The sequence below is a fragment of the Cnephaeus nilssonii genome (genome assembly GCF_951640355.1).
Source record: "Cnephaeus nilssonii genome assembly, chromosome: 14".
NCBI lineage: Eukaryota > Metazoa > Chordata > Mammalia > Chiroptera > Vespertilionidae > Cnephaeus > Cnephaeus nilssonii.
The window spans coordinates 360,489-375,824 of record NC_137085.1 but is presented as its reverse complement, the minus strand read 5'-3'; the positions used below and the strand labels follow the sequence as shown (position 1 = coordinate 375,824).

General features: G+C 68.0%; 2 protein-coding genes across 2 annotated transcripts; one reads left to right on the top strand and one right to left on the bottom strand.

The window, feature by feature from the left end:
* Positions 1-2,562: 2,562 nt before the first annotated feature.
* On the top strand, positions 2,563-4,411 carry LCN9 (lipocalin 9; the record flags this gene model as incomplete). Its single annotated transcript, XM_079790784.1, has 5 exons — positions 2,563-2,670; positions 3,072-3,444; positions 3,858-3,968; positions 4,209-4,310; positions 4,386-4,411. 5 exons carry the CDS (start codon positions 2,563-2,565, stop codon positions 4,409-4,411), a joined length of 720 nt encoding a protein of 239 aa, XP_079646910.1.
* Positions 4,412-9,762: 5,351 nt separating this feature from the next.
* On the bottom strand, positions 9,763-14,989 carry SOHLH1 (spermatogenesis and oogenesis specific basic helix-loop-helix 1; the record flags this gene model as incomplete). Its single annotated transcript, XM_079790783.1, has 8 exons — positions 9,763-9,977; positions 11,019-11,089; positions 12,490-12,676; positions 13,259-13,356; positions 13,438-13,532; positions 13,882-14,029; positions 14,513-14,647; positions 14,925-14,989. The coding sequence occupies 8 exons, from the start codon at positions 14,987-14,989 to the stop codon at positions 9,763-9,765; spliced, it is 1,014 nt and encodes a 337-aa protein (XP_079646909.1).
* Between the last annotated feature and the right edge of the window lie 347 nt (positions 14,990-15,336).

Sequence of the window (15,336 nt, the reverse complement as noted above, 5' to 3'; positions counted from 1 at the left end):
TTCTTCCCACTCTGGTAACGCGGCTGCTAGGAAGCTGGACGCTGCCACTGTGGCTTGTGGCGTTTCCCTTGGACACGGCCACCCCCCCACCCCGGCTGCTCACGCCCCCTCACCCTGAAGAAGTGGCCCGGGGCTGGGTAGGCCGGGTCCCTCCGCAGCGTGTCTCCGGGACCCCATCGGACTCCCCTCCCCCGAGGGCGCCCTCACCGTGGTTCGAGGCGGCGGAGACGCCCCAGGAGGACTGCGCTCCGAGCTCCGGCTCTGGGTCTCTCTGCCCCCCACCCCCTCCTGGGGCTGAGCCTTCCGGGCGGTGCGGTCAGCAGGCCCTTTGATGACGAGGAACGGGAGCAGTCACAATGCTCCACTGGTTGCCGGGCGACGGTCGATCTGGTTGAGGAACTGAAAGTGTTTGTAAAGGTGCTGCTCCCCTGTGCCCCCCACTGACCTGCTCCCAGGAGGGATCTGCGTGGGGTGTGTTCACGCAGGCGGCAGCGGGCGGGGTGTGGCATCAATGTGGACGGGGCAGGGGCATGGGCGGGACAGGGGTGTGGGCAGGGCCTCCGTCTGCATCCTCGGACAATGCCCAGTTCCCCGAGGGCCCACTCTGCTCTCTTTTTTAAAATTTTTTTTAAAATTTCTTTATTGATTGAGGTATCAGATATTTGTCCTCATCCCCCCATTCCCATCCCACACCCCTCCCCACGCATGCCCCCCCCCCCCGTTGTCCTTAACCACTGGTTAGGCTCGTATGCATGCACACAGTCCTTTGGTTAATCTCTCCCCCCTACCCCCACCCTCCCCCATCCTCCCCCACCCTCCCCTCCCCTCCCTCTGAGGCCCGACAATCCGATCGATGCCTCCTTGTCTCTGGGTCTGTTCTTGTTCATCAGTCCATGTTGTTCATCGTTTCCCCTAGATGAGGAGATCATGTGCTACTAGAAATACACTTTTTCCAGGAGATCTCTGCCCTTCCCGCTGCAAACTGTCTCACAGCCGCGTCTCCTTCGCCAGTTCGGGCTGGATTCCTCTATTTCCTCTGGACAAGGATCAGGTCACATCTGCCTATTCCGCCACCATTTTGTTCTCCTAAAATCTTTTAAAAATATATATTTGTATTGATCTCAGGGAGGAAGGGAGAGGGAGGGAGAGAAACATCCATGATGAGAGAACCATGGACGGGCTGCCTCCTGCACCCCCCACTGGATGGAGCCCACAACCCGGGCCTGTGCCCTGACCGGGATCAAACGGGACCTCCTGGTTCTTAGTTCGACATCAACCACGGAGCTGAGCGGGCCGGTCCGCCTTCTGCTCTCGGGGAGTTTCCACGCCCCCCCTCCCCCTCTTCCTCCTCCTCCCCCCTCCCCCTCTTCCTCCTGGCCCCGCCCCTCGTGCTGACGTCAGATGCGTGACGGACGGCCGGTGATCCCCGCTGTGAGGTGCCCCCTGGACGTGTGGCCCCGGCGTGCACCTGCGGTTTTGCGCCCCCTTTGAAAATAAAGTCCGTTTTCTTACGGAGAAAGTGACACCCACGCTGTGTGTCCGTGGCCCGCGGCCGCCCTGACAGGACCTGGGGCCGAACCCGCCAGCTGGGGGTGGACCGAGCGCCTCCACCTCTGACCCCGCGTGATATCCGCTCTGTGTGTGTCCGTGTCCCGGGCGGCCTCCCGCTGTCAGCCGCGTCCACGCTCGCGGCCCCGGGAAGCGGGTGGACAGCGCCGAGGGCATCGCTCTGACGCCTGGGGCTCTGGAGGACCCTGGGCGAGGGCTGCCTGGAGCATGGTCCGGGCTCAGTGAACAAGGCATCGATCGATCGATCGATTGATCAATGGGCAGAGGACCTCTGCTCGGTGCTTCATCAGGGTTTGGGTCCAGTGTCCTGGTCCGTGTCGCTCAGCCTCCCACCCCGACCACCAGCCCCCCTTGCACCTGAACACCGTGCGGGGAGACGGGGACTCCCCGGCACAGCTCGGGGACCCCGGCCGGGACGGGGACAGGGTGGAGGCCAGGCCACCTCCGTCTGACCTCACGGCCCTCACTCCTCAACCCGAGCCTCTCTGCCCTCTGGCCCCACAAGCTGGGCCCCTCCCCCTGGGAGTTATTACGTCCAGGACCCGGTGGAGTTCACCCCAAGTCCCAGTGAAGTCCCCGAGGCCAGGGCACCCCCACAGCATCCTGCACATGAGGCTGCACGGTGCTCCAGAATGCTCTCCGATGGGCACACCCATGCAGGCAGGGCGGAGGGGGCCGGGGGAGCCCGGGGGGCCATCGGCCTCCGGGAGAGGCCAGTGTGGCCTCTGAAGGGGGGCGGGGGGGGGCAGGGCATCAGGCTGCCACTTGCCCGTCTGTCCCCTCTTCCCTCTGCGGCTTCTGACCCAGCCGGACGCCCTGTCCAGCAGATTCTGAGCGAGCCCATTACCGGCTGCACCTGGCGAGCGGTGGGGGCGGCGGCCGCAGGGCCTTGGCTGCGTTCCCTCGTGGGGAGGACGGGCGGGGGAGGGCAGCCGGACGGAAGGGACCCGGGGTATAAAAGGGAGGGACTCAGGCCAGGTGCCCGCCGAGGGGATGGCATTGCTGCTGCTGCTGCTGCCGCTGGGCCTGGGGCTGAGCCTGGCCTCCGCCCAGGAGCTCAACCTGCAATCCGTGGTTCGCGGGAATTACGACCCGGCCAAGGTGGGCCAGGGCCACCTTCCCGGACAGGACACTGTCCCCCTCAATCGGGCTCCCTGACCTGCTCAAGGGCGCTGCTCCTAAGGGACCCGCTTCTCCTCCCCCCGCCGAGATGGCAGCCTGGGGGGTTAGGGGGTCCCTGGAGGGCACATGGGGTCCCTGGGAGGCTAAGGGGTTCCTGGGGGGATAGGGGGTCCCTGGAGGGCTAGGGGGTCCCGGGGGGAGATAGGGTCCCTGGAGGGCACATGGGGTCCCTGGGAGGCTAAGGGGTCCCTGGGGGGATAGGGGGTCCCTGGAAGGTGACGTTGGCCCTGGCTGGGCACCGTTTGCTGGGGCCTGGCCCGGAGGGAGGCCCAGGAGCCCAGAGCCGCCCTGCCGGCCCCACGTGGGAGCCTCTCCTGCAGGTGTCGGGGGTCTGGTACTCCATCTCCATGGCCTCGAGCGACATGAAGCGGATCGGAGAGGACGGGGACCTGCGGGTCTTCATCCAGAAGATCGAGAGCACGGCCGGCGGCAGCCTGCGGTTCTTCTTCCACTTCATGTGCGTGCCTGTCGCCGTCAGCCTGGCCGGTGCCCCCCCCCCGACCCCTCTGCCCCCCCATGACCAGCCCCGATCCTGTGGGGTGCACTGCGGGGGTGGCGAGAGGCGATGGAGACGGGGGGGGGCAGGAGGGGCGGGAGGGGCTGACCCGGGCGTGTGCAGGCTGCAGGGGGACTGTGTGGAGGTGGCCATGGTGTGCGAGAAGACGGACAAGAACGGGGAGTGCACCCTGGCCTGTAAGTGGGGCCTCAGCATTTCCCTGAGCTCGGATCCCGGGGCTCCAGGGGACCCCGGGTGGCTGGAGCCCAATGATGGGGCTCCGCCCAGCACGCAGCCCCAGGGCCCCATAGACCTCCTGGGACGGCCCCTGGCTCGGTCCCCCAGGGAGGCCAGGCCACCTGAGCGGGTACCGTGTGCTCACCTGCCCCCCACCAGCCAGGGCCCCCCACCAGCCAGGGCCCCACACCTGCCAGGGCCCCCCACCAGCCAGGGCCCCACACCAGCCAGGGCCCCACACCAGCCAGCCCCTGCCCCCCCCCCCCCCCCCCCCGCCGCCTCCAGCCCCACCCCCACCCCCGGCCACCGGGCACCCAGCCCCTAACCTGGGAGCGGCACGGTGCTGCCGGCCGCTGAGCCTGTCTCCACGCAGACATGGGGGACAACAGGGTCCTGCTGTCGGAGACGGACTACGATCTCTACGCCGCCTTCCACCTGCACAGCGTCCGGAACGGCACCCGGACCCACGTGCTGGCGCTCTACGGTACGCCTCCCCGAGCCGCCTCCCCGACCCTCCCCTGAGGAGGGGCCCACCCTGCCCGGCCCCCGAGGCCCAGGCCCCACCGGTCAAGTCCCATTGCAGGGGGAGGTGCCCCGCCCGGCAGTCCTGCCCCTCAGCCCCCCACTGCCCAGGCCCCCAGAGACCCTCCCCCACCTGATCCCAGGGACGGGGAGGGACCAGCCTGCCATCTGTCCGTCTGTCCGTCTGTCCGTCCGTCCGCAGGTCGGGTCCCGGAGCTGCCCCACAGCTTCCTGCACAGGTTTGAGAGGCTCTGCAGGAAGCACGGGCTGGGCCCCCAGAACATCGTCAGCCTGAGCACCCGGGGTAGGAGGCCGCCCTGGCCGGGAGCGGGGGCGGGGGGCCCCCCGAAGCCCGTCTGAGAGCCGCTCTGTCCCCCAGACCCGTGTGTCATGTTCCGGCGGTAGAGGAGACCCGGCGGCGGTGTCCGGTGCGTGTGGGGCGCGGGGCAGCAGCAGGAGGCTGGCGGGGCGGGGGGTGGGGAGGGGAGCACCCCGAGCCCAGCCCCCACCCACCCTCCGGCTTCCTGGGGGTGCAGGGTCTAAGCACCCAGCGCCCCCCCGCCCCCCCGCGCCACGTCCCTGCCCTCACGTGGGGTGACTGACAGCCACGGGTTTGTTCTCCGCAGTCGGGGCACCAGAAATCTGACATGGAGGCGACCCGGCCACGCTCCCTCCACGGTCTCCCGGGCGGGGCTGGCGGCCACGTCCTCGCCTCTGCCTCGGGGGACACGCCTTCTCTCTGTCTCTCTCCCCTGCCCCTTTAAGGACACCTGTCCCTGGACGTAGGGCTGGACAACCTGGGGAGATCTCACCTCAAGTTCTGTCCCTTAATCCATCTGCAAAGACCCTTTTCCCAGTACAGTTCCTGCCCCTCGCCGCCCCCCGCCCACCGTGCCTGAGGTGGGGTTTGAACACAGACGCACCCGGGGGCACCACGCACACCGAGGCGGGCGGGGGTGGGGGCGGGGGCCAGGTCTCTGTGTCAGTCCTCAAACCTCGTGTGAACCTGCATTCATCTCAGAATAAAGGGGGTCCACCCGCCGGCACGGCTCCGTGGCTGAGCATCGACCTGTGACCCAGGAGGTCAGGGTTCGATTCCCGGCCAGGGCACAGGCCCGGGTTTCGGGCTCCATCCCCAGTGGGGGGCGTGCAGGAGGCAGCCGATCCATGATTCTCTCTCATCACTGATCCCTCTCCCTCTCCCTTCCTCTCTGAAATCAATAAAAATATATTTAAAAAAACACGAAAGAAAGAAAGTGCGTGTCGTTCCCTCCTCGGATCCCAGCCCGACAGTCGCTTCCCCGGCGCTGGCCCAGCCTCACCATGTCCCGGACACAGGCTCGGCCCCGCCCCTCTGCCCCCACCCAGGTTCCCTCCCCTCTCCCCTCCCCGTGGGACAGGGACCCAACCTCCCACGCACGCTCCTCCCCAGAAATCCCCAGGACGGGGACATGCTCAGCCCCCTGGCTGGGGTCAGCTCCGCACCCCGCGGGCTGCTCCCTCATGGCTCACACCCTCGGGGTCCCAGTGGGAGCTTGCACCCTCACCCCCAGCGCCGGGGTCTGCGGGTCGGAGCTGAATCAGGCCCAGGGCCCCTGCCTGGGCTCGGGGCTGTGGGGACCGGAGCTTCGCCCCCTCCAAGGCTGCCAGACGCGGACAGCGGCTCTGTGTGGGCGGCCGTGGCGGGGGCGTGGGACTCCCTCCCCTGCCCCCCTCCAGCTCCCTGTCCAGAACTTCGGTCCGGCCCCTGGGCTGTGGCCAGAGACGCGAGGCAGCTGCCCACGCAGCAGGCGCCGGGAGCGGAACCGGCCAGGAGGGGCTCAGGAGGTGGCCGCCGACAGGGCATGCGGACACTGGACGGCCCTGCCCTTGTGGCTCATGGAGCGTCTACTGTGGACTGAAGGGTCCCGGGTTCGATTCCGGTCAAGGGCATGTACCTCGGTTGCAGGCTCCACCCCCTGCCCCGGTCGGGGTGCGTGTGGGAGGCAACCGATCGATGTCTCTCTCTCACATCCGTGTTTCTCTCTCTGTCTCCCCCTGCCCTTCCACGCTCTCTAAAAAATCCTTGGGTGTGAGAACAGCCACCACCAAACCAGACACCAGGACCCCAGGGACGCACTGCCGCCCGCAGGGAGGTGAGGGGGGCTGAGCCCAGCGCCGGTGGGTCCCCAGGCCCGGCCCAGACCCCAGTGCACAGGGAGCAGGCGGCGGGCTCAAATCCCCAGTGTGGGGTGTGCAGGAGGCAGCTGATTGATGTTTCTCTCTATTGATGCTTCTATCTCTCCCTCTCCCTGCCTCTCTCTGAAATCCATAAAAAATATATTAAAAAAAAAAGACGCACGAGGGGACAGCTGCCGAGGTCCGGTTGCAGGCCAGTGCCTCTGCTGAGGAAGCCGGGGGCACCGGGGAGGGGGGGGCACCGGGGAGGGGGGGCACCGGGGCCTGGCAGGGGCGGGCTTCAAGGCCCTGCACTTTCCGGCTGCCCTGAAGTCTGTGCTGGGTCCCAGGACCCCCCTCAGGTGGCCAGACACCACATGTCCAGCCAGTGTGTGAGAAGCCCAGGTGGGGACAGAGGGGCAGGTGGGCAGGTGGGCAGGAGGTCAGGCAGGAGGGCAGGTGGGCAGGAGGGCAGGAGGGCAGGTGGGCAGGAGGTCAGGCAGGAGGGCAGGTGGGCAGGTGGGCAGGAGGTCAGGCAGGTGGGCAGGTGGGCAGGAGGTCAGGCAGGAGGGCAGGCGGGCAGGTGGGCAGGCGGGCAGGGGGGCAGGGGGGCAGGAGGGCGGGCAGGAGGGCAGGCAGGCAGGCGGCAGGAGGCGTCCATGCATGGGGCCGGCTTCCTTCCGGAGGCGGAGGCGGGGACCCTGTGGGTTTATCCGGACCAGGGTCAGGTCAGGCATGAGCACCCTCGGATGCATTTCCTTCTCCCCAGGAGGCCTGGGCCGGAGACGGCCCCCTGGGGGCGGGGGTGGGGGCTGAGAGCCAGGAGGCTCCGGCCCGCGTCCCTCCCTCAGGCACGAAGCCCGAGGAGCTGGTGGTGCCCGTGGGTGCGCTGGCTCGGGGCAGGACCTCCGTGGCCAGAGGCTGGAGGGGGAGGCTGAGCAGCACCAGGGCCTCCGCCTCCATGTGGTGCTCGTGGGGGCCATCGGGCCAGGGGCAGGGGGACGGGGCGGGTGCCGGAGGGTGGTGGCCGGGGCAGCTGGTCGGCTCCCAGTGCGCTGCCCGTCATCGATGCCCCCCAGAGTGTCCCGCTGAGGGGGGCCTGGGGGGGGGCTGGCAGTGCCTGGGTCCTCGGGCCCCGTGTCCCAGGGCCCAGGGGGCGGAGGGGGCGGGGGCAGGGGCAGGGGCCTGCCAGCAGCGGGCTCTCACCGCCCTGCCTGGACGGCAGCCCACGAGAGCTGTGAGCTGTGATTTGGTTCACAAAGGGCCCGAGCGGAGGCGGCGGAAGGAAGCTGTTCCGGGAACCCCACGGCCACGTTCAGCTCCCGCCCAGCACAGAGCCCCCCCCCTCCCCCCGCCCTTCCTCCCCCAGCTCACCTGGGGCTCGTTGTCAGAACAGGCGCCGTCACGCTCCCACGTCACCACCTGCAGCCACGCTCCCTCCTGTGACCGCGGGGAGGGCCGGCCCCCGCCGCCCAGGTCCGGGCGGCACGGACACTCCCGGTCATTCTCAACACCCCCTCCCTCGGCCCTTCCCGCCCACCCCCCCGCCCCCGTGGGCCTGAGGCAGCACGGTGAGCTCTGCCTGCCCCTGAGCTGGGGGCTGGTCCCCCCCTCCATGGGGAGCCCGGGGGGAGGGGTCCCATCTCTGCCCCCTTGGGCCTCAGGGCTCTGAGCAAGCGAGGCCCCAGCTTCCTGACTCCCCCCCGGGGGCTGGGTGAGGGCAGATCCCAGGGCTCGGGGCCGGGCACCTGGGGCAGGGACGTCACAGCCCTGCACCTGACCCCACACCTGACCCCACGGAGGCAGCCTGCTCCCACGTGGGCGGGGCCCAGAGAGCCAGTGACCGCCCTGGGCCCCTCCCGGGTCCTGGAACCCAGATCCGCAGCGCAGGGCCGGCGGGGGGGGGGGGGGGGGCTGCCAGCAGGGGTCACCACACGTGCGCTCAGCAGGCTCCGGGCGCTGGGCCCCAGGCAGGGACTGCAATGTTCCCCCCCCACAGGGGAGGCGCTGCCTAAACTCAACAACACACGTGTATAAACCCACAGGACTGCACACAGGCACGCACACACATGCACACACATGCACATGCATGCACACACAGGATCTTTTTTAAAAATACATTTTTTATTTCAGAGAGGAATGGAGAGGGGGAGAGAGAGAAACATAATGATGAGAATCACTGATCGGCTGCCTCCTGCATGCCCCACACTGGGGATCGAGCCTGCAACCGGGGCCTGTGCCCTGACCAGGAATGGAACCGAGACCTCTGGGTTCAGAGGTTGAAGTTCAACCACAGCCACGCCGGCCCGGCAGGGGTCAGACCAGGGCTGTGGGAGCTGACGCGACTGTCGAGGAGCCAGGAGAGGCAGCCGACCACAGCCAGGCCGGCCCCCAGGGCTCTCGGGTCTGGATGCTGCTGGACACTGGCAGCCGGGCTGGGGGGCCCTTCCCGTGGGGGCTCCTGTGGGGAGGGGGCTGCTGCCACTGCCCAGGGCTGTGCTCAGGGTCTCCAGGACCCGCGGGGCCTGGGGGCCTGGGGATGGGGGTCCGGGGGCGGCGGCCACCCCGCACCCGCCTGGGCCTGGCCCCAGCCGTCCAGCTCCCAGGGCTGGGCTGTGACGACGTTTCCCTCCCGGTGTGTCCTCCCACGCTCGCGGCTCCTCCTTTGTCTCAGCGACTCACTGGGACGAACGGGACCTTCACGTGGCGTCGTGGCGTCGGGGCGGAGGGGAGGCAGGGCTGGGGCGCTGCTCGGCACCCCCTGGGGGGAGAGACCCCCTCTGGTTCTGGAGCAGGGACTGCCTGGGGGTCGGGAGCCTGGAGCGGTGACCCCCGCCCGGCCCGGGTCAGAGACCAGAGACCAGCCCTCGGCTCTGCGGTGGCTGGAAGTCGGGGGGGCTCAGAGCAGAGGGAGCCCAGCCAGACACAGGGGCTGGGCCACCCCCACCTAACCCAGCCCATCCCCCGATCCCGGGTCAGGAGCCACTGGACTGAGTGTGCACACCGGGGTCCAAATACTGAAGCAGGTGCCTCTACCCCCAGCCCCCCAGAGCCTCCCCGATGGAGCCTGGGGGGACCCCTCAGACCTGGAATGGAACCGAGACCTCTGGGATCAGAGGTTGAAGTTCAACCACAGCCACGCTGGCCGGGCACGGGGTCAGACCAGGGCTGTGGGAGGAGGAAGGTCACACCCACCTCTCTGGGGAGGGGCGGGGACACAGAGGCTCAGTCTGCGGGCCGAACCCTGAGTTCCGGGGCTGGGTTACTCCTGGGTCCCCAGGCCCAGACGGCACAGAACGGAGGCCCGGGCAGGCTGCCCCTGCAGGAAGCCGTCCCTCCGCCGAGTCACGGCATCACACCTCAGTCCTTCCTCCAGAGACTCCTTCCCTTTAATGCTCAGCCCATTCCCACAGCCCCACAGCCCCACAGCCCCACAGCCCCCTCCCCCCACAGCCCCACAGCCCCACAGCCCCCTCCCCTCATAGCCCCCTCCCCCCACAGCCCCGCACCCCCCACTGGAGTTAGAATACAGCTGCATCCCAGACCCAAAATAACCCGCCCAAGCAGCACGTGCCGCTGCGGAGCCCGGTCCCGGCCGCCTAGCTGGCAAAGAAGTCGGGGAAGATGCTGTCCACCTCGTCCCGGAAGGCCAGGCTGGGGCAGCCCACATCCCAGCCCCACGGCTCCAGGGGGCCGTCCGGGGTCTCCTGGGCGCTGGGCTCAGGGTCCGCCAGGAAGCCCGGCTCCGTCCTGTCCAGCGGGCTCCCGGCCGGGGCCCCAGCGGGGGCACTACCGTCTCTGCCCTCCGGGGACCCTGGAGAGGACAGGACGGGTCGGCAGGGCAGCCGGCACCCAGCCCGGCACGGCGGGGCCGCGGGCAGAGGAGGCCCACCCTGCCCGCCACCCTGCACCCCCTCAGAAGCCCTTCGCCCACCTATGAGGTGGGACCGTGCGGGGCCAGGGCTGACGCTCGGGGCCCAGGAGGACCCGTGGGGCCAGACTGAGGGGGCGTTTCCTTCACACCAAATCCTGCGCGCTCCGCCCAGCACGCGCCCTCGTGCCCTCTGGGGTCAGAGTCTAGACAGGGCGGCGAGGCCGACGCACAGGACACACACCCAGCCCCAGCCGCACTCACACACACTCACACTCACAGACACACACACTCACACTCACAGACACACACTCACACTCACAGACACACACTCACACATACTCAGTCACACTCACACACACTCACACTCACAGACACACTCACACTCACACTCAGTCACGCTTACACACACTCACAGACACACAGTCACACACATAGACACACACAGTCACGCTCACACACTCACGCACACTCATGTTCATACACACACTTAACACTCATTCACATTCAGATTCACACACACTCCCACTCACACTCAGTCATGCTCACACACACTCACAGATTCTTGCTCAACACACACTCACACACACTGAGACACATACTCACACACTCACACTCACATATATGCTCACACTCACACTCACACTCACACATACTCACAGACACACTCACACACATGCTCACACTCACACACACGCACCCTCACACACACACGCTCACACTCACACTCAGTCACGCTTACATACACTCACATTCACACTCATGCACACTCACGTACACTCACGCTCACGCTCTCTCTCACAGACACTCCCACAGGCACCTTCCCCGGCTCCAGCACAGGCGACCCAGGAGCTCAGACATGGGACCCGGTGTCGCCCTGCAGGCGGGGCCTGGTCACCCTCCCACCGTCCCTGCCCCGGTCAGGAGGCCGAGGCCCACAGCCGGCCCAGGTCGGGGAAGGCGGCCGCCCGCGTCCCCACTCACCCAGCCACCACTTGGGACTGGCACTCAGCAGCAAGGACGGCCCGTCCTCCACTCCACACGTGGGCACGGACCTGGGCGGCAAGGAGACCCCACCCTGAGTGCCCAGGTAACCCGTGTCCCCCGACCTCCAGGGAAGGGCTTGGCCCTGAAAGGCAGCTGCAGGTCCAGACGCGCTGGGGGCCGCGCCCTCCCCGCCCAGCACCAGCGCAGAAGCCACTGCTCCAAGAGCCTCCCGCCCCCACGCCCAGCTGTGCCACCAGCACGGCCCGTCAGCCCAGACACCCTGTCAGAGGAGGGTGTTTTCAAAAACACGTCAGAAGCCACAGGGCCCAGCCTGGCCGGCCTGGGCCTGGGCAGCACTCACAGTGAGGGAGTGAGGAGAGCACCTTCCCATGGCGGGCCTGGAGGGTGCACACACAGGCAGTACACATGGGCAGGCACACATGTGCACACACGGGCAGGCACACATGTGCACACACAGGCAGACACACATGTGCACACACAGGCAATGCACACGGGCAGACACACAGGCAGCGCGCACAGGCAAGCACACATGTGCACACACAGGCAGGCACACATGTGCACACACAGGCAGGCACACACGGGCAGGCACACATGTGCACACACAGGCAGGCACACATGTGCACGCACAGGCAGGCACACACGGGCAGGCACACATGTGCACACACAGGCAGGCACACACGGGCAGGCACACATGTGCACACACGGGCAGGCACACATGTGCACACACAGGCAGACACACATGTGCACACACAGGCAATGCACACGGGCAGACACACAGGCAGCGCGCACAGGCAAGCACACATGTGCACACACAGGCAGGCACACACGGGCAGGCACACATGTGCACACACAGGCAGGCACACATGTGCACGCACAGGCAGGCACACACGGGCAGGCACACATGTGCACACACGGGCAGGCACACATGTGCACACACGGGCAGGCACACATGTGCACACACAGGCAGGCACACATGTGCACACACAGGCAGGCACACACGGGCAGGCACACATGTGCACACACAGGCAGGCACACATGGGCAGACACACATGTGCACACACAGACAGGCACACATGTGCACGCACAGGCAGGCACACATGGGCAGGCACACATGTGCACGCACAGGCAGGCACACATGGGCAGGCACACATGTGCACACACAGACAGGCACACATGTGCACACACAGGCAGGCACACACGGGCAGGCACACACGGGCAGGCACACATGTGCACACACAGGCAGGCACACACAGGCAGACACACATGTGCACACACAGGCAGTGCACACGGGCAGACACACATGTGCACACACGGGCAGGCACACATGTGCACACACGGGCAGACACACATGTGCACACACGGGCAGACACACATGTGCACACACGGGCAGACACACATGTGCACACACCGGCAGGCACACACGGGCACATGCCCGCCGGGGGCCCACCTGGTGCCGGGCATCGCAGCCTGGGTCGTCTCCTCTGTCAGGGGCCCAGCCAGGCCCAGGCAGCTCTGAGCCTCTTCGCTCAGCAGCGGGGAGGTCGGCTGCCAGGAGCAGGGAGGCCAGGCGGGGGGCGGCCGCAGGACCTGGGAGGGACTCGGGCCTGGGGTCCAGGGTGCCAGACCGGAGGTCCCTATGAGAAAAGTGAAGGGTGGGTCAGCCTCCCCCCGCAGGGAGCGGCCCTCCCCTGAAGACCTCAGCCCCTGACCTCACAGCACCACCCTCACAGCAGCCCCCCGAGTGCGGCCTCTACACCCCCGTGTCCTGTGTGCAGGTCCTGCAGTTCCCTGGTGGCCTGGTCCGTCCACAGCAGACCCACCCCCCTCGGTGGGCACCCTCAGGTCTCGCCTCCGTGGCACTTGGGCACAGTGACACACGGCAAACGCACGTAGGCAGCTTAAGTGCTGCTCCCAGCTGCCACGGTCCAAAGAGTGACAGACAGCTGGGCAGGGTCCAGTGTGAGGGGGACGCCGGCCTCAGGGGCACCCCATGGGCTTGTCGGGGGGGGCGGGCAGGGAACAAAGGCCCCGTGTGGGGGCGGGAACAGCCTGGGTCCATGACTCACCCCACAGAACAGAGAAGCCGCCCCACGCCAAGAGCTGGCAGGGGGGAGCTGCTCTCGGGGAGCCGGGCACAGGGGTGAGAGGGGCAGCAAGTCCATGCCCCCACACTCTCTGGGGGACCTGGAGCCATGCCTGTGCCCAGTCGCACTCACCAGTGAGGACTGCTGGCCTGTCCAGCGCCTCGGCCACCCCCGTGGGGGCCCTGCCCTGGTCCACACTGGCGGTCACACCGCTCGGGGCGTCCTGCGGCCTGGATGGTGCAAAGACAGGGTCTCTGAACAGCCTGCACCCACAGCCCCGGGGCCCCAGCCGGGCAGGGAGGGGCACTCACACGGTCCCGGGTGCCCCCGTCCCGGCGCCGGGGGCCTCGGCGGGGGTCTGACTCAGCTGCCATTTGAGCCAATCCTCCTCGGTGGGGCCGAGAACCTGACACGGAAATAGACGTGAAAATCACCACGGTCGTGGTCACCGGGAACCACAGGAAAAGCGGGCTGTCCTGCCCCGGTCTACCCTGAGCACAGACCCTGGTCCTCAGCCCGGGGCCGGGAGGGGTCGGGAGGTGGAGGCCGTGCCCACCGGGGGCCTCAGGGCAATGGGACTCTTACTCCGTGCTGGCACCACGGGCGGGACCACGGTGCCGCGCCCACAGGAGGTGTGATGACTGTGGGATGTGCACCCAGGAGACTCCGGGAATAAGAGCCGCCCCGGCTGTGCAGCTGGGAGGGAGCGGTCGGAGCCGCCGCCCCCCGTGGGCTGACCGCGCCTGCACACTCACAGCCTGCTGCTCCCCGCTGGGCAGCACGGTGCCCGCCATCCGGAGGAACTGGACAGACATCTCCAGGACGGAGGCCATGTCCTCGCGCCGGCCGTCGAACCGGGGCAGGAGCGCCCGCAGGCGCTCGCAGCTCAGGGAGATCCGCTTCCTGCTTCCGGACAAGCCACAGACACCGGTGAGCCGGCGCCTCGGCCAGGAGAGAGGGCTGCAGCCGCCAGCCCCTCACAGCAGCCCCGGGGCCACTCGGGGGGAAGGACACAGGCTGGACCCCCCCCAACCCCCCAGGAGTCCCAGTCCTTCAGGATCTGTGTCTGGGCTTCCCCAGCCCAGGTCGACCCCCGCTGCCCGGGGGAGGGGGAGGAGCTGGGCCTGCAGGAGGCAGCCCAGCAATGATTCTCTCTCATCGTTGATGTTTCTCTCTCTCTCTCTTCCTCTCTGAAATCAATAAAATGTATGTATTTAAAGGGAGATGGCCAGCCTCCGTCACAGAGGGGCTCCCTGCGGCCTTCCCACCCCCTCCCGTGCCCACATCCCCTCCTGGGCAGATGCCACAACCTGTCCCAGGTGCTCCATTTGGTTGCACCCCCCGCCCCCATTTAGAAGCCCGCCTGCCCCTCCTCCCACCGCCCACCTGCGCTCCCTCTCGCTGAGCACGTTCCGGGGGAGGCAGCAGGCGGGACGCCCCGCCTCCGCAGGGGTCTGGGCTGGACAGGCGCCCCCACATGGGTCCTTGAGGGGGAAACGGGCTCCCGGGGAAGAGCTGCTGCTGAGAAGAGTGAACAGCTCCAGGTTCCTCGAATCCCCAGAACACCACCGCGAACCCCGAGAACGCCACCGGGGGCCCAGACGAGGTAATGGGCGTGGGGGGCAGGTGCAGGACAGGCGTGGGGGGCCCAGGAACATGGCCTACGCCCCCTCCCTCCCTGCCCACTCCCACCGGGGGTCCGTGGGGGGCTCTGCCCAAGGTGAGCCGGGGGACGGGGAACCCCGAGCAGTCCTGGGCACCCCCAGGCACCTCACCACCCCAGCCCCCAACCCCTCACCAGCATGCCCGGGGGATGGGGCCTCGGGGGACCCCGGCACTGGGCTGGGGGCCTCGGGACGCCATGAGTGCACAGCTGCCCCTGCGCTGCGCTCCGCCGGCCCCGCCCACCCACGTGCGCTGCCCACGTGCTCCCGCCCCAGCACCTGGCGCTGCCCACCGCCCCCGCGGTGCGCCAGGGGAGGGGTTCCTGCTCCCCCTCTTCCCCGGATCAGACCCCTTCCCCCTCGGGTGCGGTCTCCCCCCACCCCCCTCAGGTGCCCCCAGGTGACAGGCCGGGCGGGATGCTGGCTGTTTGGAGGCCGAGCCCTGCCCTCAAGGAGTCGCCAGCTGGTGCGGGAGGAGGCGGGGAGGGGCGGCCTCGCGGAGAAATGGTGACTCCAGGGCGCTGGGCAGCACGCAGGCGGGTGCAC